General features: G+C 39.6%; 1 protein-coding gene and 1 non-coding gene across 2 annotated transcripts; both read right to left on the minus strand.

The window, feature by feature from the left end:
* On the minus strand, positions 1–27,431 carry LOC136243703 (protein FAM91A1-like). Its single transcript, XM_066035252.1, has 22 exons — positions 27,217–27,431; positions 26,656–26,740; positions 24,891–24,961; positions 24,502–24,640; positions 24,383–24,447; positions 23,681–23,797; positions 23,308–23,398; positions 23,190–23,252; positions 22,793–22,899; positions 22,705–22,743; positions 22,105–22,339; positions 21,354–21,457; positions 20,856–20,942; positions 20,611–20,737; positions 19,417–19,489; positions 17,147–17,345; positions 16,518–16,631; positions 16,391–16,457; positions 13,658–14,088; positions 4,881–4,912; positions 1,144–1,213; positions 1–170 (listed from the first exon to the last, which is right to left on the minus strand). Exons 1-22 carry the CDS (start codon positions 27,289–27,291, stop codon positions 63–65), a joined length of 2,499 nt encoding a protein of 832 aa, XP_065891324.1. The 5' UTR covers positions 27,292–27,431; the 3' UTR covers positions 1–62.
* Positions 24,751–24,823, minus strand: Trnak-cuu (transfer RNA lysine (anticodon CUU)). The gene has a single exon. It is a non-coding gene; the product is annotated as a tRNA-Lys (tRNA).
* Positions 27,432–27,447: the final 16 nt, after the last annotated feature.

Raw genomic sequence — 27,447 nt, forward strand, 5'->3', positions numbered from 1 at the left:
TACTGTTACCATTTATCATATCACATATAATAAACATATAAATACATTGAGAATTATAAAATTTATCTAATGTCAAAGTTTTTAAGTGTTTTCCCATCAAACTGGAGATTTCTTGCTGGCAATGGTACTACCTGATGACTGTCTACTGTATCAGCTTCAGAGTTGGGTACCTGCAGTAGTTGAAATTTCATTGTAAAAACAATTTTGTATAGACTGTGTTTAACATTCATGGAACCTCTCTTGGGCCGTCTGCAGTGCAAGGACACTGTACATTATAAACAATATATATAACACCTTTTAAGGTCCATATAGACCTCATCAGTACAATTTTATCTCTGAAATGGACAACCTTCGAACAACAATAAAATTTTTCAGTTGGTCTATTTTATAGAGGTTCCACTGTCATCAGTATTACTTGGTTACAGCCCAAATGTATTTTTTACAATATTTGTGACCAGATCTGCAAAAACCCGACACAATAGCACAAGCCTAAATTTCCAGTATAAAGCATTGAAAACAATGGGTGAAATATTTGCGTATTATTGAAAAAATTCCATAAATATTTTGAACGCCTCTTTCTTAGTGAAGGAAGGACTAACAATAAAAACCTGGATATCATCTTATTTGCCTCATCATGAGGAATTGGAAAATCTTTGTTTCGTTGCAGTAGATTCAAGTATACGCAAATTGTGAGTGTTTGTTTATGTAACATTGAAGCGATGTACGCGATCGATTTTTCTTCACGAATTTTGCCTTTGTATGCAGTAAAGAAGGGTGATAGAAGGGCAAACATACCCAGTAAATGATTCACCTATCCATGGTGAACACGATGGTGAAAATTGCAGCCCAGTACATTAATCCGTTCATAAGTTACAGCTGTTTTAGTACGCACCTGTAATTTATTATCCCTATATTTCCTGTACAAATCGATTTTTCTGTTATTGCTACTTTGTAGGGCTGTTACTCCAAATGTTATTGGCATATGAGGCTGAAACTTTGCCGGAAGGTACACTTGGCTAAGTAGAGTATAAACATTTTAAAAACAGAAATTTGAAAAATGCACTATTGTGTCAGGTTTTCGCAGATCCGGTCACGTTTGACTGACTAAATGCTCAAGAAAAACAAACAGGAACAGTCACTCACATTGTACTCAGCAATGAAGTTCATCAAATCTAAGGCTAGTAACCTACTAGCATGTATCTGCTTCTCCAAACTGTGAAATTGTAAAGGAAACAATAAACACGTAATATGCATTAGTAGGTACATCATTCCTTATAGGGGGAAATCTCTATAAGCCGAGGGATCTCAAATACACAGAAGGAATAATTGCATGGCCTGAAACTCACTAAAGGCATTATTACTTGAATTTTATCCTCATACTTACAACAATGAGGTTTCGTGTATTTAATATTCACAACTTCAAATCAGTTGTACAGCAGGCCTCAATTTGACCTAATAATAAAAGCCTTGTCTGTTTAATCATAGATACTAGACTTATAATAGGGATTGGCAATACACTATAAAATTATTATTTTCATAAATCAATGTGCGTTTCGCTGGTGAAGTAAAAATGGTGGAACCTTTGAGTGACTGGCACTCGAACAGGCATGCAGTGCACGTAATCTTCATGCGTTAAAGCTGAAGCTATGGCTATATGAAGTACATTGGATGGGTAAGTTTCTTATTTGTGTGTTTTAGCGCACTGTCATTTTGTTGTTTACTGTGGAGTTCAATGCTATTTACCATTGTGTAGTTTTTTTGAAGTGACACAACATTCCTAAACGGTGTTAACATTTCCCACCCTCGAATTTTGATCTTGGAAGTGTTAATGGATCAAAATTTCTAACAATAGGGGAGCTGTTTGAGGGGGAATGCTTAATTACAAGGCATTTCAGAGCGATATTTGTACAAGTTTGTGTAGTTTTACTGAGCTTCGTGAAGTACTGGCTGAAGAGTTTCCATGGTTCAGTACAAATGTTAACTTTGGAGAATGTCACTCCATATCTAGTTTATGAATCCTTCCTGTTACTTTCGTGTAGGCAGAGTTTAAAATGAGCAACAGAAAATTTCACATGTATAGTCTTGGCATCAGAACTATGATGAAAGGAGAGAAATTACAAGAAATTCAAGGTTGGAAGACCACCTAAGAGCCAGAGGGAAGAATATGACTGATAATGATCTAGTGTGTGCTCTTTAGCAAAGGTCTCAAACTGGGTTTTTGGAATTATGTTGATGCTATTGCTGAAAGCTTTAATGTGTGTGTGCGTGGCTGCTATACTATTACCAAAAGCTTTGCTTTAGTGTGCGACTTTGTTGTGTTTTTGTGTGTACCTTTTGTGTGTGTGCTGCATTACCAACACACAGGTGTGGTAATGAGAAAACAATGAGTGACATGTTTTTCGAACTTGTTTCAAACAAATTACCCTCTTCATGAACATAATTATGCACATAATAATAATATAACTTTTACCAACTACCTCAGTAAACAATCTAATGAAATTGCATATTGCACAAAGGTATCTAATCTCCTTTGGTATTAGTCTTATGTGCCAGACATTTTGTTTGGGGACTGCAAGTAAATCACCTGGTCACCGTTCTCCATATTCCATGACCATAGCTGGAGTGTTGACAGGGCTAACTTTACACATTGTATAGTTTACATTCTTTGCACAGCAAATGGTTGTACAGCCTTTTTTTTTTGCTGAACTTTAAAAGTACCGTGGGCTTAGGTTCTTGACTTCCCCAATACAGAGTTGAATCTGGTTTACTACGCATATGTAAATTTACCACTTAGTACAAAAAAATATGATGATGTAATTTATTGTATTTTGGGAAAAACTGTGCAACAGAGACCAGGAGTCTTTCCTGCTGCCCACATAAAATGTCTGGTTAGAGAAATTACTCTGGTGTAATGATTTATTTGTGGTGTGTTTATGTAGTAGTCTTAATTTGATTTTTGATTGATTGTAATGCTAGGTAAGCTGTTAACATCTGAGTGAGCAGTTGCAGAACCAACAGACCTGCTAGCAGACTAGATTGAGTCAGAAGTATAACACAAGACAAGCTGCAACAGGCCCATGCAAGAGTAGAGCAAGAACCAACCTCCTAGTCGGATTTGCAATGTTTACATCATGTAGTTTCATATGACATGTAAATAATAATAGCCTGGCAAGGTGTTGTTATTTGTAACTTTGAGTTGTGTGGCACATGAATCAAAGTTGTATGGGGTGTATAAACCGTGCTATGTTTGATCCTGTGTGACAGTACTGCCTCATGGATACAGGATGCCCCTCATTTTTGAGACCAAGGAGGATGCTTCACTGACTTCAAATTCAGTTTACGGTCTGGTATACATAATAGGTCTTACTCCTAATAGAGTCCAGGAGCTGTAAAAGGAGGGGTACACCCAGTCCACTACAGTATCTCATTTGAACTTGAGTGGTCTAAACTGATGGATCATCAATATTGACTTCAAAGGTTCAGATATACTCTAATAAAGCAGTCAATAACTCTAATAGAACAGTCAGTGCTTGACATAATTGAATAATTTGTGGTTCTGTACAGGTAAGCCAGAGAGATGTGAGGATGTCCTATAGTTAAATTCATGCTTCAGCAGATTAGCTACAGCTTCTCGGCATACTCAGTTTTGTCCAGATACAATGTGGTGGGAGAGGTAAAATTGTTCCGTCCCAGATCCGTCAGTAGAAAGATGGCAAGAGAAAGTTATTAATCTTAGCTGCTTAACTCTCATCTATTAGTCTAGTCTTCTCACTGTCGCAATGCGAGAGATAAAGACGCAAGGCACCTTCACTGCACTGCATAAACAGGTTTCACTTCCATACTGAAATTCCATCACACGTGCTAGTAAGAATCCCTAACGGAGCTACGTGCCTTTAAAGACTAAATCTTGGTGGAAAGACATGAAACATTCTCAGTAGTATAGCGGTCAGCTGGTAGCTCGGCTGGTAGTGACTTGAAATTTCCTAACAGTATTACGGGAAAGCGAAACGCAGATTATTTCTGTTTACGCCTCTGTTGTCAATCCCTATTATAAGTCTAGTATCTATGGTTTAATTAAGGTTACGGAATAGTTTAAAATGGGTGGGCAAAACAAACTACAAAACCTGCTTAAACCAAGCAGGGACAAATAATTTCAACAACTGTGTTGTGTTAGCAATACTACTAATTGTGCTTGCTTGTTTTTACTATAGAATAACTACTGTTCTTGGGTGTGTGGTCCACAATAGAGCGATGTTTTATAAAAACGCGCCACCAAAAACCAGACTAACAGATTACTGAATCCTTATAATTTCAACACAAGTGACTAAACAACTAAAATATCTAGGTCCTGTAGAAGCGATTTTTTTAAGTTACTGGTTGTATAGACGTTTTATTGCACTTTTAGTAGTTTTTTTGGGTGAAACAAGCTCTTTGAAGGCTTGTATTTAAGTCACTGGGAAGAAACATGCCAAAAACGCTTCCACAGGACCTAACAAATTTACTATACAGCATCACTATGCCCCAGAAATGCCACAGCTTTTGCTGTATTTGATGGCGGAAAAACATGGTAGTGACAGCTGGAGCTGAGCGATATATATGGCTGGCTTACCTGTGTTACTACAACAAATAGTAGTGTTCCACCTGCCTCAAACTACACTAAAAACATTAAATATGAAGGGCTTCACCTTCATTTAAAACTTTTCACCTGCTAGACTGGTTTTATGGGCTTCTCAAAAGTATTGATAGGCATTCAAAATTTTGAATGATTGGCCGTGACTATACCGTAACCTTAAGGTCTATAGGGAAAAGTATGTACCCTACCTTGCAATATGTTTTAGTAATACGTACAGTATTTAGTGACACGACATTATAAATATTACCTGTCTTCATTGAACAGCCGGTAATCCAAAATCTGTACAACAAAAAAGTACACAAGTAAAATACTCCAACCTGTACAACTATGGCCAAGAAATCTCAGCCTGAAAGTGATACTTAAGACATGTTCCACTGTATGTAAAATATGTTTTTACATTCAAATTATACAAATTTTCTCTGAACCAAAACTTTCAAACTAAATCTTTTACCTTGTCTAAAACAAACTATATAGTACATATTTTACTCACATAACCTACACATATAATCACTGAGTTAGCCTATCAAACCCTTGAAGCAAGTAGTGAAGAAGAAAGGGCACACGACAATTATAAAGGTTGGATGGGTATACAAACACACATGATCTACAGATTGGGATAAAGGTCAACATAGAACACTGAGAAAAATGTACAAAAGCAGTTATCATCACTGCTTTACAGGTGTTTATCAGAACTGTGATATGACACATGCTGTATGAAAGGTTCATGGTAAAGCAATAAAACCCGGAATACGGAACAGCAGAATAACAGAATAAGTGAAAATTACATTCTTAACATTTTACTATTATTTATACACTCTATAGCATTTATACAATACTCATCTCGTAGTAAATCCACCAAGAATGCAATCGTGATGGCAGACAACACTAAGGTAATCCTCAGGGTGATCTTTAAATAGAATGAGCACAAAACTAACCACTCTAGAATAACTTACTAAGCTAAACTACATTTTAATACACTTTACTACTACTATAAGTAATATCCACTACACTTGCTTACACCAAGAGTTTATTATGAACTCTTGCTCATACCTGTCACGACGGACAAACTGTAGAACTTGTATTATTATGATGTAATATTATTAGTTGGTATATTGTACGCATGCGTGTACATGTTTAGAGTTGCGATTGTGTTGACACGAGTTTCATAGTGTGCGTAGTGTATCCGAATCCTTCCCTGTCTCGTCCATCCTTGGTCGAACCTCGCGATTGGCGTACCCCATCTTAACCTGCCACATTTTTGGTGCTGTGACAGGTACGTCATCTATACTATCATACCCCGCTACATTTTTGGTGCTGTGACAGGTACGTGATCTATACTATCATAACCCTGCTACATTTTTGGTGCTGTGGATCATTTAATTCGGACGATGCCAGAACTGAAGAGGCTTGTTTCATCCCGACGAGGATACAGGGCGCACCTCACAAAGCTACTACAGACACTCACGGACATTCTAAATGAAGCGCAACCTCCTCTCAGTGAAGATAAGATCGCTACGTTAAAGGACTTATATGAGCAACTCGAGAGAAAGCAAGAATTGATCTCAAACCTAGATGCAAAAATCCTCGAAAGCACTACAGATGATACTGAGATAGAAACAGAGGTACTGCAAACCGAAGAAATCAGCTCTTCAATATCAACAGCAAAGGCTAAGATCAAACAACGCCTTACGCCCACTACTTCCGCTTCAGCTGTGACTCCACAGAGAACTGATGTTCAACCACTACCACCATCACCGTCAGTGCCAATTCATGAACATTTCACCCGACTTCCCAAGTTAGATCTACCGCAGTTCACTGGAAATCCCCTCTACTGGCAGTCATTTTGGGACTGCTTCGAGGCTGCAGTCCACAACAACCCCTCCTTGAAGGGAGTACAGAAACTCAGCTACCTGCGAGCACAGCTCCTTGAAGATGCAGCCCGTGTCATACGTAGCTGGATTCCAGTTGACCAATGACAATTACGTACACTCAGTTACCTTATTGAAAGAATGCTTCGGGCAGACATACAAGCAGGTGGATGCCCACATGCAAACCCTGATTGACCTTCACAGTCCAAGCAACTCTCTTTCTAGCTTGCGTGAATTTTATGATGCAACTGAGGGACACATTCGTAGTCTATCAACCCTTGGGAAGCCAGAGGACTCCTATGGCAGTCTCCTTGTGACCATACTTCTGAATAAGTTGCCATCCAAGACCAAGCAGAATCTAGTAAGGGCACATGGCAAGAAGGAATGGACATTGTCAGAATTGCAAACAGCTATTCTGAATGAAATATACATACTTGAGATGGGATCACAAACAGAACCTCATACTTCTGCAACTCTCCCAACAGCAGCATTTCATACTGACACAAGGAAACCTGTTGCAACAGTTAAGAGCAAACAACAACGATGCCCATTTTGTGTAGGCCCTCATAATCCATCTCTCTGTGAATCATTCAAAGATTCTAAGCAGCGGTGTGGCATAGTGCGTCAAAATAAGCTCTGCTACAACTGTCTAGGACACCACAAAGTGTCCTTGTGTAATTCCAGACATCGTTGCCACAACTGCCAGAGGAAACACCACACTAGTCTGTGCACAAATGGCCAACATGGTGGCACCTCAGACAGGTCCACCCAACCTACGACTCCACCACAGAACCATACACATCAGCCAGCCACTGCTACAAACGCTAATGCAGTGGACACTGCTTCCTTGCCAGTGACTGTTCCACTACCACAGAATACTGTTTGCCTTCTCAAAACAGCTGTAGCAACCATCAGAAACGGAACTTACCATTCAAAGGCTAATATTTTATTTGACGAAGGCTCCCAGAGGTCATTTATCACTGAAGACTTAGCAAACACCTTGGCCCTACAACCTCATCGTAAGGAAGACATTGTAATATCATCCTTTGGGACACACCGTAAACTAAACCAGGAAGTCAATGTTGCAGTGATCAATCTAGATACTCTGACTGGCCAAACCATACCAATGACTGTGCTTGTGGTACCTCACATCGCGACACCATTGCAGAACACAGTGACCTTTAATGTAGCTCATCTCCCACACCTTCAGGATCTCCCCCTAGCCCACCCACTCAGTGCAGATAAGGAGTTTGACATTTCTCTTCTTGTGGGCGCGGACCACTATTGGGATGTAGTCGGAGATGTTATCGTAAGAGGTGATGGGCCCACAGCAGTGGAGTCTAAATTAGGTTATTTGCTCTCTGGACCAGCTCCAATCACAGCTGGACAATTTATTACTACTACCAACAGTGTCATGATGCTCACTCTTTTACCTAATGAGTTGAACTTGGAACATTTTTGGGACTTAGAATCTGTAGGTGTGACCCCTCCTGATGACATTTCAGAAGACAAGGTACTAGACAACTACTCAACTTCTTGTGTCACACGCGATCATGATGGAGCTTATGTTGCTAGATTTCCGTGGAAGCTAGACCACCCTGATCTTCCCACTAATTTCACTGTAGCCAAGCAGAGAACCAATCAACTTGTGAAACGTTTGTCCCAAACCCCTGAACTACTGAAGGTGTACAGCCGAATCATTGCAGAGCAGGAAGCTAAGGGTTTCATTGAGCGTCTAGATGACCAGTCTACAACACACACCAGTGTTCACTACATTCCTCATCATGCTGTGGAAAAAGATTCTATGACAACACCCATACATACTGTGTTTGACTGCAGTTGTCGACAATCATTGAAACACCCCAGCCTCAATGATTGTCTGATCATTGGTCCACCATGTGACAACGATTTATGCACCCTTCTCGTCCGCTTCAGGTCTCACACATTTGGTTTATCAACAGACATTGAGAAGGCTTTCTTACATGTACTGCTACACCTGGACGATAGGAACTATACACGCTTCTTTTGGCTTTCTGATCCAACAGATTTTTCCAGTCCACTTTGTGTCTACCGCTTTAAAGTTGTACCATTTGGTGCCACTAGCTCACCATTTATGCTGAATGCCGTGTTGCAATACCATCTCAAGCAATACAATTCACCTGTGTCGAAAGATATGCTCGCTAACCTCTATGTGGACAACATCATATCTGGCTGTGATACAGAACAAGCAGCAGTGGCTTATTACAGACAAGCCAAAACCATCATGGGCGAAGCAAGACTCAACTTGCGTAGTTGGTCTTCCAATAGTGCTGAACTTACAGCTGCAGCTACCAAGGACAACACTGCTGAAGGAGCCCTGTCCGTTAATATATTGGGACTTCGCTGGAACCCCACATCAGATATCTTCACCTGGCTGAAAAACCATCTATTCTAGCTTATGACCACTTGGTAACCAAACGAGAAGTTTTGCAAGATTTATCAAAGATATTCGATCCCCTGGGATTTGTTGCGCCTGTGGTCATACAAGCCAAGATAATGATGCAGAAGCTATGGCAGTTAAAGATCACATGGGATGAGCCATTAGACGATGATCTGCAAGCCCAGTGGAGACACATTGCTACTGATTTAATGAGGACAGCCAAATTTCCCGTAAGTCAATGTTATTTTGATGCACGCATGACACATCCAACTATCCACTGTTTTGCTGATGCTAGCCAACAAGCATATGGAGCTGTAGTGTTTTTTACCCAGAACAACCAAGTGTCATTTGTCATGGCAAAAGCCCGCGTGGCACCTCTGAAGTCAATAACTATACCACGCCTGGAACTCATGGCAGCACTGGTGGCCACTCGTCTGACACATTTCGTACTGAAGGCAATTCCCTTTGATGACTCACCAATCTATATATGGTCTGACAGCCAAATCGTGCTACACTGGATTAAGAGCCATAAACCCCTTCCAGTGTTCATACGTCATCGCACAACAGAGATGAACTCCTTGCTACCATCTGCTAACTGGAATTATTGTCCTACTTCTGAGAACCCAGCCGATTTGTTATCAAGGGGTACTAGCACTGAAGCATTGATGTCCTCATCACTGTGGAATTATGGACCTAAGTGGCTCACTACACCAAGCCAGTGGCCATCATTCCAGCCACCACCCTTACCACCACTTGTCTTAGTAGCGGCAGTAGTAACAGAATTTATTCCCACTCAACGACCTCCACCAGACTTAGGTCTGCACTGTGTTATTTCTACTGACAGATACAGCTCACTTAACAAGTTGTTGTGTGTCAGTGCATATGTTATTCGTTTTGTAGGCAATCTAAAGGTGAAGCCACAGCGAAGACAATATGGTCCTGTCACTGCTGAAGAACTTCATATGGTTAACCTCAAGTGGGTAAAGGATACACAGCAAGCAATATACTGGAAAGAAGTCAACAATCTCCAGCTGATTACGAAGCAACCCAGAACCCCCAGAGTGCTACTCGTTAGACAGCTTTGATTATTCTTAGACACAGACGGCTTGCTACGGTGTGGTGGACGCATTCATAATGCTCCAGTTAATGAGACGACCAAGTTTCCATACCTGTTGCCACTAAGACATTCATTATCAAAGTTAGTTATTGTTGATATACATGTGAGACTTTGTTACTCAGGTACCACTGCAACTTTGACAGCTTTACGACAATCCTACTGGATTCCGGCTGCTCGACAGTACATAAAGTCAATTTTACATAACTGTACTGTCTGTCGTAAGGTATCTGGGAAGCCTTATTCCGCTCCAGACCCCCCTCCCCTACCTAGATTGCAAACACAGGATGTACACCCCTTTACATTCACAGGAGTGGACTTCACAGGGGTCTTGTATGTACAGCAAGGAAGGTAGGAGGTGAAAGCGTACTTGTGTCTCTTTACTTGCGCCACTTCTCACGCGGTTCATCTAGAGCTAGTGCCGGACTTAACAGCTCAAACCTTTCTGTTGGATTTGTAGCACGGAGATCCCTCCCAAGAATAATGATATCCGATAATGGCTCAACCTATTCATCAGCGACAGAAGAGTTACACTCCTTAATGCAGTTGCCAGAAGTCACGGAGGAGCTGGGAAAGAGAGGCGTCTCGTGGAGATTCATACCCAAGAGAGCTCCCTGGTATGGGGGGTTTTGGGAACGTTTAATTGGGCTCACCAAGACTGCCATCAAGAAAGTGCTTGGAATACGCCACTTCCCACTATCAACATTAGAAACCATCATTGTTGAAATAGAGGCGATACTCAATGACCGCCCACTGACGTTTGTTCCTTCAGACCTTGGAGACCCAGAGCCCTTGATACCTGCGCATCTTTTACATGGGCGCAGAATTACATGCCTCCCACACCAGCAAATTGACATTGATGAGCTTACAGACCCGAATTATGGAGCAGCAGTACAGCTACGCAAGAGAGCTAGAGTACAGGCAGCTGTGCTCAGTGACTTTAGGAAGAGGTGGTGTCATAAGTACCTCACTTCACTACGGGAGTACCACAAGGCATCAGGGGATAACAAACAATGTGTGAAGAAGGGCGATGTCGTCATTGTTCACGATGACACCCCACGAATAACCTGGAAAATGGCCGTAGTTGAAGACTTGATTGTTGGTAGAGATGGACTTGTGCGAGCAGCTACCATACGCACCAGTAATGGAACCACAAGCAGACCCATCACCAAGCTGTATCCCATAGAACTTAATGAAGCAGATGACGCCATAGTTGAACCAGAAGGAACTCTTACAATGCAACCTAGTAGTGATTCAGATCAACCCAGGGGCAAGGATAATCGTCCACAGAGAGCTTCTGCTAGAAAGGTTACTGATAGAGTGAAAGAGTCGATTCAACTTCTTTCTGCCTCCCCCCCCCTGGAGGATGTCACGACGGACAAACTGTACAAATTGTATAGGTATTTATTATGATGTAATATTATTAGTTAGTATATTATATGCATGCGTGTACATGTTTAGAGTTGCGATTGTGGTATTGACACGAGTTTCATAGCGTGCGTAGTGTATCCGAATCCTTCCCTGTCTCGTCCATCCTTGGTCGAACCTCGCGATTGGCGTACCCCATCTTAACCCGCCACATTTTTGGTGCTGTGACAGGTACGTCATCTATACTATCATAACCCCGCTACAATACCAACCATCACACACAAGTAACCAGCACACCAGCTGGTTACTCATGTGTGATGGTTGGTATAAGCAAGTGTAGTGTGTGTTGGTTATACCAACCAGTACACCAGCTGTGCTGACTGTCCAGTAATCATAAATAAATCACTGCCAGAATTTATGAGAATCACGTTGTATGAAGTGATGGGAGCTAAACACAGCACTTTAAAACTTGTTTGGTGATTGATAACTAACAAAGTTGTATGAGGAAGGTTAGCTAAAGTAGCGGATCATTTCTGAGTAGATTTCTTGGGGATGAAATGTTTTTTCACTAATAAATTCGGGCAGTTACTCGTGTGTGACAGTTGGTATAAGCAAGTGTAGCAGAAAGAACTTATGGTGTTGTAGAGATTGTGTAGTAAAGTATATTAGAAAGTAGTTTAGCTTAGTTAGGTTATTCTAGAGTGGTTAGTTTTGTGTTCATTCTATTTAAAAATCACCCTGAGGATCGCCTTAGTGTTGTCTGCCATCGTGATTGCATTCTTGATCATGTGACTTCACATCATAGGGAATTAAACTGGCTACCTATTTCACACATGGTGCAATTACAGTCTATAGCTGCTATGTCACGTTAACAACAACCAGAGACACTACCCTTAGACCCCCCCCCCACCCTATAATCTTCGGCCGCCAGCATTCATACTCTACACGTTGTAGTGATCACTTTGCCAACCTATCTAATTATCATTTATTAAGGACTATGATTTTCGATCTAGTGCTAGCACTTGGTAGAATGATGTTACTTCAAAGATATCATTTCCTTCTGTAATGACTCATCCTGAACTTGTTGAATGTGTTAAATCTATGTATTTAAGTAATGATGTCTGTTAGTAATTAGTGTGTGCATGTATAGTTTTGTTTTTGTATCTGTTTGTGCTGTACGTATGTGTTTTAGCTCTGGTAAGGAAGAACGGCTCATGCTGATTACCAAGAGGATAATAATAAATCAATCAATCACAATAGTATTCTTTGAATATTCATGATTCAGACTTGATGCCAATGTTGTAGTCCACAGATGTGCATTTTGACTACGTACTGTCCATGTTGTTAGCAGTAAAAAGGAAAGTGTAAAATAGTTCTACAAGGTGAGAAATGGTTGGAACCAAAGTGGCTTAGCAATAGGTTGCTCAATGGCCAAGTTATTTTATATAAATCAGCTTGAAACTTCAGAGTTATATAGGTGTAAAATGAAGGCATGTTATTTCATGAAACTTTGTATGCTAAACTAAAGCATCACAGGCTATCACATCAGTTTTTAGTAGTGTTGCACCGATATGAGAATTAGCCGATTGTATACAACTTCGTACTGCTCCCTCCCTTTGAAACCTTCGCCTGGAAAGTATTACAAACTGCATATTTTGTGTCTTCATCCACCACAAAGAACTCCCAAATGACGGAGCGTTTCTTCACCATTTTCTTTTGTTTGTTTCAAGAACAATTGAAATAATACGCATGCGCAAATATCACGTGATTATATCGTATCGGCTAACTTTTAAAAGTTCGATCCGATCCAATTCCGATATACAAAAAATCTTAGATATATGGTTAAACCGATACCCGATCCGATTATCAGTGCAACACTATTTTTTAGGCATAGATTAAGCTGTACATTAGCAAAGTTTTGGGCCATCCTAAAATAGCTCAATAAGCATGTGGGTTGAAACAAATTGTTTTGTGTGGCCATTTCAGTGCCACCTTAATATACTGTGGATAAGGGTCACTGAAGTGAAGAACTACTCAATGGGAAGACCTGTTGACAGAATGTAAACTTCTCCCCACATTTTGGTTTCAAATTTATGGGCTGAACACACTGGTATGTCATTCACTGTTATCATGCAGAGACAGAGTTACTAGCACTCTTGTCCTATATTATTTTGTGAATGTCCTCCCTTTTCTCTATATAACAATGTGTATATCATTGGTGTCATGTACATTGTACTTTACACACACATTTGTACCTTTTTACAGACTATTTTGTTGATATCTCCACTAAACAATGGAATACCAATGCTCATCTCTAATGGTACCCAGTCTAGTTGTGGTCTGGTATCAAGTTCACTAGACATGCTAGCAATTCTGCTCTTAATCTCTTGTTTCTGTGTTGAATCAGGGACATCTGTCGGAGTGTTAGGTTCAGAATCCATCCCACCGATCCCCAACTCTTGTAGATCATGAAGGAACTCGTCAATCTCTTCCTTTTGTGCTTTCACCTCATTGGATATCTTGTTTGGTAACATTGTCAGTGGTTTCTTTAATCTTGTGATGTTCGATTTAATCATGTGACCCCTCGGCATCCCTGTCTTCAACATGATGATGAAGCCACACATGTGCTTGAGATCAATTTCCGTTCCAAGTGTGAGCAGACAAGGATGATTTACTATATCATCCTCTACAGTGGCACAACAAAACAACACTAAATGTTGTACATATGACAAGTGCCAATCCAATATTTAGACAGCACTATTACATGGAAAATATATTGTAAATTTCAGATTAAAAACTTTAACAGGTTAAGCAGTAACAAACTGCAACCTTCAACCCTTAGCTAACTAAACTGTTGACACTAAAACTGATTAATAGAAATGTTTCTATTAGACTATATCTGCTCTAGAAGTCAGCAATGTAATGAAAATGATATCTTGCTGATCCAAGCTCTCATAACAAATGCATGTACGTATTGAGTTTAAAGCATTGTTCAAAGTACAGTAATTCCATCATAAAATTCAGAGATACATATTTTCACAGTCATCCAAACAGTACAAGGATTAATTAACACTAGATGAGGTTTGGGTAACTGAGGTGATGAAAAACAATCATATTTATCAAGATGCTACAACCAGTTATATTACATGCAATGTATTTTTGTACTCAAATCTGTTTGGATTGCTGAATTTGCTTTGGACTGGTAAACCATTCATTGTAGTAGAGAGTCCTGTTCTTCAACTACTTTAATACAACATACACTACTTCAATAGAACACACAGCTGATTGTACTGTATACAGCAGAGCTTATGATAAGAATTCTCTGTTGTCCTGCCACAATGTCCTGACAAACCAAAATTGGCCGGACAATTGCCAAAATTGACTGGACATGTGGAAGATGAATGCCCAGTATGTCCACTGTAGCATAGCAAATAAACATTATAGTGGTAAGATGTCACATGCCTTACTGCAACTGTTATGTGGTTACAGTACACCAGAGGGTTGGCAATGGTACATTTGTGGTCACTCCCTTGGGTTGTAAGAATGTATACTATCTCCTGGCAACCAAGTGACTGTTATTGTTGATAGCATGCCAGCTCAGCCCTTAGGCTCCTTCCTTGTGCTTTGATGGGACACTGTGTCCAGACAAATTGCATTATGGTCAGACATCTATGCAATTTGACCGGATTTTGTTCGGTGTCCGGATGTTATCATAAGCTCTGATACAGTGGTCCCTCCATTATCTGGCCATCAATTATCCAAACATTTCTGACTGTGGAAGTGACTGTTGTATTAGAGTATTTTAACTGAGCTCTGTATATAAATGTATGAGCTTTATTTATCCAAACTTTTCCATTATCTGAACACACCTAGGGCCCAATGAGTTCGGATAATTGAGGGATCTCTGTACACAGTTTGATCAGTAAGGAATTATCTGCCACACCAATACTATCATTCCATTGCTACCTACTTACCAAATTAACAGCCCACCAAATATGGTAACATGGGAAATCACTAATACAATTCCCGCTAATTAAATCATGTACAGAGAGCTTGTATATGAAATGCACGTTGCAAATACTTAACAACTGTTGCTAGTCAGCATTATGTTTTGGAAATGATCGACAAATCCTGCTATTGGGTCAGACGTACTCAATAGTACTGTACAAAAAATTCTAAAAGTGTTCAGACATTAACCAAAAATGGTTGGAAAATGGCAGATGTCTGACCACAATTTCAGGCTCTGGAGCATGAAGGCTACAGTCGTTCTCAATGCACCTCATCAGGTGTTTGTGGTTCTTCACGGCATTCACATCACAGCAACCTACATAGCAGGAATAATCAATAATGCTGTTGACATGCTGTCAAGAAACCAGGCTTTAAAATTCTTAGAAGTCTACCCACACATGCCAGCCATACCAACACCACTGCCACCATCTATCCTGTGCCTTGTGTCTCCATCAAGGCTGGACTGGACATCTCATAGTTTCAGAAGACTCTTCAGGAAGACTTACTTAGAGGATGGTTAAGCCTAGAACATGACACATTCTCTACATTAGTCACTATGATAGCTGTGGCCAAAATTCTCAAATTGTTAAACTCCCATGACTAATCTATCAAAAATCAATAATGTGCTTGTTTGCATTAAACATAGTTTTCAACATTTGTTTTCAACCTTATCCTAGTTTCTAACAGTGATACTTGTAGTGGATAGAAAACAAGAGTATTCACCTCATTCAGTCCCATTGAAACTTGCCCTCAAGTATGGCTGACTAGTAACAGTTGCTTAGCATTTTTTATGCTATGGAAATGCAGTTCAGAGCCATTACACACAACACAGAAATGCTTCACCCTGAGACGAACATTTGTTTTCTTTAATGCAATTCTTATACTATTACAAAGACTTTTGATATCCAAATTCATTGGCCAATTAAATGCAGTTCAATTGCTAAAACAATTGATCTACTTAGTACATGAAGTAACATTACCTGAGGATGGGTCATCAAAAGGAAATGAAACATACTGTACTTCTCCATCAGACAGCCACCCGTGAGCCTGTGTATATGTACACACTATAACTAAGGAATTAATTCATTGTGGGTTTAAGTAACTTACCTGTACTAGAACTGCGGAATGAGTGAGGGCATCATTTAGAGTGATGAGCAGGTTAGTGGCCGATACAACAGCTCCATCATGACCCCATGAGGTCATCAACACCTTACTACAACCCTGTAAAGGGAGAGGAAAGGTGGACATTGTGTTATGTATGTCAGACTACAGGAGGCTGGTTGTGTGTTCTTGTGATTTCAAAGGAATATTATAATTATTATCACAATAGCTGCTTGGCTAGTATCACATAAGGAAGGGTTTAAAGATTGTGATATCGATACCACGTACTGTGTTTGGAGGTCTCTGACACACAACCAATCTCCTTTGAACCATCAGTCATACAACATGATGAACACAAGTTAGACAATTTAACTTAATGACCACCTCACCAATAAACCCACCTTTGGTATAACTACTACAAAGAGTTCATATAATAAAGTATAAGAGTATTATTATGAACTGTTGTTACTACATTATGTGGATCCCAAACATAGAGAAGACCTTGCTAATAAGACAAATAAATGTTGAAGAAGTAAAAACGAGCTACTTACATGCACCAAATAAACTACTCTAATAAAACACACACTGGATAACAAAGTACTCTAATAGAACAATCACACACAACACAAACAAACCTTTAGGATAGCAGGAAACTTCCTAACTCTAGTTCCCTTGGTCAGTAGTATGGAGGGAGGGCCACATCTCACTCTGGTGTACAGCCACAGCTTGAACCAAATAGAGTTCACCTCAGGAATTGGGGGCCCAAGATGAGGGGGGCAGCAGCTGGTCACAGAACGGATCTCCTGACTTAGGGGGGCCATTGATACCAACACACTATGGGAGAAATGATAGTCAAGAGCATTATCTTTACATACTGATGTAACAAACAAGTTCAAATTCAAAAAAAAAAGGAACAAGGGTTGATACATGCAGAGCAGACTGTCCAGCCAAGCATAACTCAACTATGGTTAAGATTTCTTCACTGTATCACTTTGGCCTGAGATGTGCATTTTCACCATACAATGGACTTACCTTTGTCCTCCTTTGTGATCCACTTCTGTCTCCACTACCACGTAAGTGTGGCAACACATCATGGCTTCAATGCTTTAATTTTCGTAGAGTTTAACTGGATTGCTTGCAGAGGTGCTTGTACAGTTCTTCATTTGTAATACTTTAAAATGACCGGAACATATTGGCCACTTCATGTTTCAGTTAAATGATAGTCGGGGAATGTTCAGTTGTAATCTCCATAGTGAGTGGATTGATCACAGAGGTGCTTCTCATGTGCTGTTTTTTGCTTTTTAACACTGAGAGTAACTCTGTTAGAATACATCTGACTGCTCTATTACTAATTAGAATATCTTAATCTTTATGAAGGGCCTTGTCACAACTTGTCCTGTTCTTATTTATTCTGTATACAGTGAAACCTCAATTAATAGGGCCACCTTTGGGACCCACAATAAGTGGCCCTATTAGTGAGGTGGCCTTGTTAATGAAACCTAATTAATCCGGCCATAAACAAAGTGGCCTTATGAGCCTTATCCGAAAGTACGCCACAGACATAAAAATAGCTACTGTAGTGTGGGGACGTTCGTAAAATTTGTATGGGATACTATGGGAAGAAATTTTTGAACGGCAATATCTCAGCCAGGACGGAAGATATCGAGTTCTAACCAGCAGGTATGGTTATAAATTAGCTGAAAGAATACGAATCTAGCGTTGTTTTGAAAATCAACCGAAAGTCACCTTTACGCACTTATAATGTCTTGTAGCCATACCTGCTAGATAGAGTTTGATATCTTCCTTCCTGGCTGAGATATGCCGTTCAAAATTTTTTCTCATAGTTGCCCATACAAATTTTACGAATGTCCCCACAATACAGTGGCCATTTTTATGTCTGTGATGTAATTTCAGATAAAGCTTATTATCAAGGTTTTCAACAAATCAACACCTGGCTATAGTTGCTGTAACAGCTATAAACCTATGCCAGGTTTCACCATAATGCACAGATAGGATTATTCATTACTTGAGGCATACTGGCTGTTAAAAGCATAAAGCACATTGCTAAACTATTGGCATAGCTTTTGGCAGGTACTCAGGAGCAGAAACTTTTGCAGTTATACGTTGAATGTTTGTTCAACTGGCCCCTTTAGTAAGAGAATATTGTATTAGTTTAGTTTCACCAGTTTGGTCCTGTAGTACATGGCCACTGGCCTTATTAATGATGTGGCCCTATTAACAAAAATTAAATCAATGAAATAGTATGGAAGATACATCTGGACTTTCTGGACCTGGCCACTATAACAAGGTGGCCAAATTAATGAGGTGGCCACTAAGCGAGGCTTTACTACCAAAATAGTCTGCTGCAATGCAAGACCAATAGTTAAATTTCAGAGGAGGTTTCTGGACCCCCAGGAAACTTCCCTAAATACACGTTCATACAAGAGAAGTTATAGAAGCGCAAGTAGGACAGTATCTTTGCGGAGGCCAGCTGATGATAACAACAATATCCTGGGGGTGGTTAACAGGTTTATATTACATAGAGGATGTGCTGATAAGGCTAAATGATGCTTTGTCCAACCTTACATATTTAACTTTTTATTTAAAGCTGAACAATAGTGTGTGCACATATAGCTACTGGGTATAAAGCAGTCCCTTGTAGTCTAATACATTCAATTAGCAAGTCTTCATGTGTGAGACAAGGTGGCCGAGTGGTTAAGGCAATGGACTGCTAATCCATTGTGCTCTGCACACATGTCATCCTTGTCGCTTATCCTGATGTGTTTTTTTTTAAAAATTAGGTTACATCAGTTATCAACTTTTTGGCTCAACTATGTTAGATGTGCCTGACACATACGTCACTCATATCACATTGACAGTTCTGCTAGCATAACAGAAAGCTTACCAGTAGTTTCTTTGCAATATTCTTGTAGCAGTAGCATCATCCAGGTTGTATAAACTTTCACACCTCAACAAGTCTGTGTGCAGTGACAAGAACTGATTACACGATACATGTAGTAATAGTCATGTATATATCCTGCAAGAGCTTCAGTACAGCAGGAAAGCATGGCAGGGAAACACTCTGTGGCAAATTTCCTAAGAAATACTTTAGGTGGGAAATTGGGAAAGCTGATGATCAGCTAAAATAGATTCACAATGGGAAAGAAGAGTTTGGAGAGTGAAACACTGACAGATGGGAAAGAAGAGTTTGGAGAGTGAAACACTGACAGACAGTGTTTCACATATATATGCATGCTGAGTGTGTGTTTGTGTGTGCGTGAGGATTTGGGGAGTGGGGGGTGCATGTGTATGGCAGTACAGAATTCAAAGCACCATTCTGGTGGTAATTGAAAGGTCCCAGCACAGGTTCGATGTCCGGTTATTCCCAGTTGGCATTGTTGTTATTTCTGGGCTTTGGGTATCCACACCTTCACCTGTGAGACATGCCACAGCCTTCTGCAGGTTACAGCCCTGCCCCAGGAGGATTTACCTGTGCTGTCTCACAGCACCCGAGTAACACATAGGTGTTCAGTGCTGGTTTACTGGATAGGCGTAACCATGCTAGCAGTAACTGAAGGCTTGCTATTGTTTTGCATGCGTGTGTAGTGGGTGGATGACATGCACGTGCGTGGTTAGTATGTGTAGTGTGCAATTGCTTGCAAGATTGTGTATGTGTTGGAAATAACAATCATATCACACAATAGGGAAAGAGGAGGTTGGAAGCATTTCAAACACTTTTGCATATTTTTGCTTGAAAAATTTCATGTGACCCTTAATAGTTACAATACAAAACTAGCATATAGTGGGGCACAATGGGGTTCATCACATATTCTTTATAATTATTTTGTTTTGTAAAATCCCTTAAATTGGTAAAATTATATAACTCTATTTGATGCCAGCGTATCTTCCAGCACTAACCAGGTATGTGTATTCTTTTAAAAATGATGATGTAACACTTTGTTACATTGTCCCACGTACATGCCTTATTTCGTCCCAGAAAGCCAAGGAGTAATTTATTTTAAAGGTGCTTATTTGCTTCCATAACCTCCTTTGCATTAGGCATAAACAATCAGTAACATACAAATAGTATCACACTAACCTATTCCTAATCCACATTCTTCATCTGGAAACAGCTTCTCATTCCGTCTTAGAAACTGCACTGTGTCACGTAATGTCACAGCATGCTCAAAATACCTCTTGGCCTCTCCTTCAGCTTGGGACCCAACCTATATCACAGCAGTCATTAATTATACAGGTAAGTCTCATCTAGTGGCCAGCTCATTAACAAGACCACCTCATCATAATGGTTATACAAGGCCTCACCAACATACACACATCACAGACCTTGCCCAGTTCACTGATAAAGCTGTCCAGAGATTCGTCTGTCAGTTTACCCACTTCAAACATTGTGACGGCATGGTTCTTCAAGCCCTATACAGTATGGGTACACCAAAGAAGTAGATACATACACATCATATTTGTTGCTGTGTAGTGCTCTGGAATAATTCAATATTAGCAGATCAAACTAGACTGTCTAACAACTATGAGCAGACCCCTTTTGCCTTACTATACACATTAACACTTTCTTCTGATCAATTTTTTCTTGCATCTATTTTTCTACACAGCAAAAGGATGATGGGTGCAGTATTGAAGTACTAACATGTTGACTGACAAACACACAGACAATATGCACAAACACATATAACTATACTAATCACACAGAATTACATAGACAGGCAAACAAATAGATAGATACAGACATGCTTACAAATACAGCGTCAACCAGACAAGCACAAAATACAATCACACATACAAACACACACACACACACAGACAATATACCGGTGACAGGTTCCCCATCATGAGGAAGGCAGTTAATGTTGAGTCAAACAAGAAACCAATCCTCTTCTGGAAGACACCAGTAGTGCTGGTACTAACTTGATGATCTACAAACACAAGAACATACACATTAGGTAACACAGAAACAAGAGGATTCTATTAAAGTACTGTACAAATACAGTAGTTTTTAAGGACTCAAGAAGAATAGTGAAGTAGACTCCTAGTCACATGCTGCACATAATATTTTGTACAAATCTCAATTACCTGAACCCTCAGTTGACAATGTTAGTGACTGCTCTATTAGAGTAGGACACAGTACCAACAAGAGTTAACCCTCCCTACTATCATTAACTCTTAATACTGAGGTTTATAAATCTACAACTAGGCATACAATAACAATGGATTAGTGGGTATGGTTCCATGTAAGTCTCTAGACAGCAGATTTGTGCATATCTACAGACTGTAATACACATACTGATACGTAAATAGCAAGAGCTCAGTGTTAACTGAATACAGCATAGATACATAGATAACAAAGTTGCTACTGTAACAAAAATACTTCTCCTAAGTAAGTTGTTAATGATCTAAGGCAAGGAAAATTACTTGTGCCTATATTTGATTTTGTCTGCAATAATTCAAACCCAGCAGTTTGCAAATATCAACATGCTGTACTAGAATTCTTCACTGGACAAAATAAAACAGCCTTCAGGAATGATGAAGTAGTGACTGAGGCTATGTGTCTTAAGTTACATACCTAATGAAACACCTGATATCCCGGATACTCCGGAGGTTGAATCATCATCAGGCGACGATGAAGTCATCTCTCTCCCAAAATCACTTGGGAGTAATGGGGAGCCGGCCAGAATGTCTGGGGGGTTGATATCACGAGGAGAAGAAATGTTACTCCATGATGGATGGAGTTGACTTAAATCAGCATTATCATTTTTCTTGTGGGCGAATCCCAATCGTATGAAAATGGACACTGCAACCTACAGCAATAAGGGGATACATCCCTGCAGTACACAACAGCACACACCTGTGAAAACATCTCACTCAGTATTTGTATTTAAAACTTACAACAGATGTATAAAACATAAAGTGCAAGTTAATTATGCCAACTATTACTGTACGTATAATCATTCCATAGAACTCTGTAAGTATTCCCAACCTACACAATACTGTGGATAGCTTCCTTGTACACATGCTCAACGTACCTTCTCAAAAACACTGTTTTCAATATGTCACTCATAATGGATACATACAGTACATAGTTACATAAGGAAGGAATACAGTGAGAGGCAAACCAAGTGAAACTATTTCTCACACACAACACATACACACAATGAAGGCTAACCTTCACTTGTTCCAGATCAACTTGTAGGACACTGGCCAGCTACAGTGAAGCATGTCATGATAAACATGGAGGGGAACGTGGTACACACCTCTGTCATTGTGGTGTGTTCATCTATGGACACAAAGATCTTGTAGAGTAGCGTCTCAAAGTAGTCACCAGTCACTCTGTTCATGACAAATCCCTTCAATGGGGGTACTAAGAAGGGAATAACAAAAAGTGTATATATAAATAAAATGATACTAAATAGTAGTATCATGTGTAGCGTATCCATGAGTGCAACATGTGTCTATAATCTGTACAAATGCTGACAGAAAGGCACTCATTGCTTATCAATAGAACAGTACTAGTAGTAGCCACTACCATTGACAGATATTGGCCAGTTTTGACAGCTGTCTTCAGAGCTAAATGGCTTTGTACATAGAGGATAGCATGTGATCACCTCATGATGGATGTAACACAGTACACAACTTCTAATGGTCACATACCCACAATATAATCATCACTATTAATGGGGATGTGCAGGTAGACAAATCCTTTAGTATACAACTCTGTACAAACACAGCACTTTCCAACAAGATGTTAACAGAGGACAGCACATCTTACTGATGACACTGTTCCTGTCTAGCTTTCCAGCGACAATGTAGCCATCATCAATTATAGAATCAATCATCTTGTGCTCTTCAGGTGTACATGACTATACCATGGGAGAATACACGCACTAAATATATACTGTACATTGCATTACCACACATATAAACACACACAGGATATGCATACACATACAAAGGATAAGAGATCTACAATACAAACTTGAAAGCAACTGAACATTGTGCACTTATGACGCCAGTGCGTAGAATGTGAATGTAACTGACCAACAATTACACAAAGTTTTGGCAGACAAGATAATAGCCTGTGACCTCTTGTCCATTACAAACTCAACACAACAACATGATGTGGACACACCCAAACCACATACTCTGATGTCATCCTCAGTGATGTATCCAACATGGACCCTCCACCAGCTCTCCAGTATCTTGAGGGGAACTGGGGTTGAGGGTAATACATCCTTTATACCACGACGGCGGAAAAATTTCTACAAAAAAAAACAAAAAACGATAAACAAAATTATTTGGTTAGAACCATACTACACTACAAGAACACAACTTAGACAGGTCAGAATAGAGAAGCCACCTCACACTAAGACAGGGCTATAGTGGCTGTATTAAGTCCTATCTAGCTTAAACTAGAAGTTCCACTAGACCACAACTGTGTTTTGCTTCCACAGTTTACATTCCACCAATGCAACTGGACTGGAGTGATGTGTCTTCCTCAAGGAAAAAGACACACACACACAAAGTAAAGCCTCCAGCAGCCAAGTGAAACACAGATATTGCCACCCAGTGAACCAGTACTGAGATGCCTATGCAACACTCAAGAACTTGAGTCTATGCAGGCAAATCCTCCTAGGGCAGAACTAGGACTGTCCAAATCTCACAAACAGTAGCCACAGAACCCCCATAGAACCCAAAGTTCCACAGCAACCCCAATACTGCTAACCAAGACAAGGACAGTTGGGCCAGCCATCAGGTGCCTATTATAGAGTGGAGCAATGTGTTCAAGGAAACAACAGCAACTGGGCACACACACACACAATACAATACACACGCCACGCACAAACCTTTGACTTTGTTAAATTCATAGAATCAATGTACTGGTTTCTACCAATTCCCAACAACCGAACAGCTAAGAAAGTATACAGGTCTCACATACACACACCATTTGTAGCATTTTACCAACCATCTGCTGCAGTGAAGTTTGGCAAAGAATCATAGCTCTTCTCATTTGACATAATGTCAAACATCATATTGCAGTAATATGAAAAGGGAGTGACCCTCAAACCACGCACCAACATGTCTTGAAGATGATATGGATACAGCTGAAATGAAATGAGTGTAGATATATGAAACAAAAGTGTGAACAAAAGCATTAGGATGAAAACAAAAAAAAGTGTCACTGAAAAGGTACAACACAGCGAAAAAAAAATTGCGCCCAACGTGGGGCTCGAACCCACGACCCTGAGATTAAGAGTCTCATGCTCTACCGACTGAGCTAGCCGGGCACACGAAACAGGAAGGCAAATTACATCTAATTATTCCAAACAATTATTAAACAATGAAATCACTTACCATCAAGTGTTCTCTACTGTAGGACAGTAATTTCTCATAATATTTTTTCTCATCCTTGATCAATTGCTTCACTGTAACACGGAGGGAAGATTGATACAACATTTCCTTCACTACATAACATGTTCTCAAACATGCTGTACATGAAGAAGCTTTGAGCCTTGGTGTCCAAAAATTCTCCACTTAAAGATTAATGTAAATGATACTCTGAAAAAATTCCCAGTCCTGATATATATCCTAGCTGCTACTTATAGCAGTGAACATTTGTATGCTTTGCTTGTGAAAACTTAGCCAAAACAGAAAAAGGTAACAATTGCTGAGGAGTCAAGATCTTATTTCAAAAAAGCGGACAACATTTTTGATAGAGCACAACAAGACAACTTCTCTATGGTACACAACAACTACAAATAAAACACTCCCCTGTGACTTTACTAACATACACAGCTACATGCTAGTAAAAGCAACTGCTGTTAACCACATAAGCAGTAAGCACACAGACCTATTGATATACCATGGGAGTCATTGGTGGTAGTGATGTAGGGCTAGAGTCCTGGTAACCCTGGAAACTGGGGCTCAATAAGTACACTTAGCCCAGCCAAAAGTCCTGATAGCCATGGTATTCATGAAAGACTGGCTATGCCAGCCTTGTACAACTAGTCCATCATGTGTGCAGTAAAATGATTTCCTGGATGAATAGTCAGACCAGCAGAGATTGCGCACTACTAACTACTAGTAGCCAGCCTTACACTATTTCTGCAACTATTTTTCTTACAGAAGTAACAAACAACTCGTTTCATTCTTCATAGGCCACTCCCCGACCATTAGAATAACATATTCTAACAGCAAAACCTATATGTAATGTCAAGAGTTAACAAAAAAATATATTATCAACTCTTAGTAATGTCCACTCTAACCAACTAAAAGCTATCAAGTGACGACCTTCATATAATTCACCTACTTAGTCACCACCAACATTGTGAACGTCAGGTCCAGAGGTACAAAGAGTTTATATGTTGTACAATATAAAAAAAAGAGACATTACACACACACTGGTGGTCAATAATACAGGATATAATATTATTAACAATTACAAGATGAGGATTTAATTAGCACATATCTTCTAAACCAACTGATGGTAAACCACAATAACTACAGACACATTGTTTACAACTTTACAATGAGAAGAGAAGTACAAAAGATAAGTTACTAAATGGACCAGAATACCTATTGGTGACTTAACTCTTAGAATGAGAATGTTCACAGAAAGTAACAGTTTATGTTTCAATTTCAATACAATAATGTTGAGCCATTAACACAAGCCAGATAATAGAGGTTGTCAAGGATATTGATAAGATTTAATAGTGGAGAGTGTCCAACACACTACAGTCAGAGCCTCTACAAATGATTTAAAGGTAAAACTTGGTGATTTGTAGTAAGTATATTTTATAAGTGAAGATTGTTTTAATCCTCACATTTCTTTGTTCTGCCAGTGTGCAATCATCACATTTCCTTTTCTGCCAGTGTGCACTTGTTACACATCTGAGAGAATCCCTTTAACTCATTTGTAGAGGCCCTGTATTGTGTTTGACACTCTCCTCTCCACTATTATTACAGTTGATATTGATTAGTAACTTAGTAACCCAGATTTACACCTCACTTGGCAGCCCAAAGGCTACCTTCTTATTTATAATAGTTCATGACCTCATCACCCCCTTATTGAGACCAATTTCTTGGTCTCTATTAATGAGGAGTAACACAAAATGATTACCAAGATTTCCTTTCCACCTCTGTTGGTTCTTGATGCTGAACTCCAACACAGCCTTATTGTAGTGGCCAGGGTTGTTAGCCAGGGACTAGTAAGGTAAATAAACACCAATATTCATAACACAATATGTGCATAACTGTGCAATAAATTTATATAATTATTGCCTTTGGCAAAATTTGTAATTATTTATCCTTAGTGAATAAAATAGCAATGCAGGCAGACATACTGAATTAGACTAACACAACAATTTTCTAGATTTAAATTCAACCACCAATGGTACACATCTGGGTGATGATACCAGGGTTGAGAAACATAAATTTTATGTTGCCCCAGGACTTGTTAATTTCACAGCAATTAAAGTTCACACATTTAGACCTGTTAATTCTAGAACAAGTACCTGCTGCCTGAAATATATTGCAAACTAATTAATTTTAAGTGCACATAACAGCAGACACTCTCTTGTTGTTTGGCTCTGTAGTCAGACTACACCCCAGTGACAGGTGGTACTGCGCAGGACAAGCGTGAAACCATGTACTACACAGTCATCAATACACTATACTTTACCTGTCGCAACGAAGAGGGTAGCTTAGCCCAGGAGTAGTTCTGGCGAATATGATGATCAAGGTCTTTCGTTGCCATCACTGCTGTATTTGCGCCTACTAAATATAATTTTGCTTTCGCACTGCTCCTAACTATTTCTGTCCTTAGAAACTTCAGTCTATTTTATAAATACGGTTATTGTTTATGAATTGTTTTCTAAGGTCAAATCATTAAGGTGCATTTTCAAAGAAAAGG

The sequence above is a fragment of the Dysidea avara genome, chromosome 13, assembly GCF_963678975.1.
Source record: "Dysidea avara chromosome 13, odDysAvar1.4, whole genome shotgun sequence".
NCBI classification, from domain to species: Eukaryota; Metazoa; Porifera; class Demospongiae; order Dictyoceratida; family Dysideidae; genus Dysidea; species Dysidea avara.

Bases quoted from the DNA above. Each gene is read 5' to 3' on its own strand.
- LOC136243703 (XM_066035252.1), bottom strand. From the start codon at position 27,291: ATGGCAACGAAAGACCTTGATCATCATATTCGCCAGAACTACTCCTGG. The intron at 23,399-23,680 runs GTATGTGGTTTG...CCCATGGTATAG, and splicing joins TCACTGAGGATGACATCAGA to TCATGTACACCTGAAGAGCA. The intron at 22,900-23,189 runs GTATGTGACCAT...TTCCCTTCTTAG, and splicing joins TAGTGATGATTATATTGTGG to TACCCCCATTGAAGGGATTT.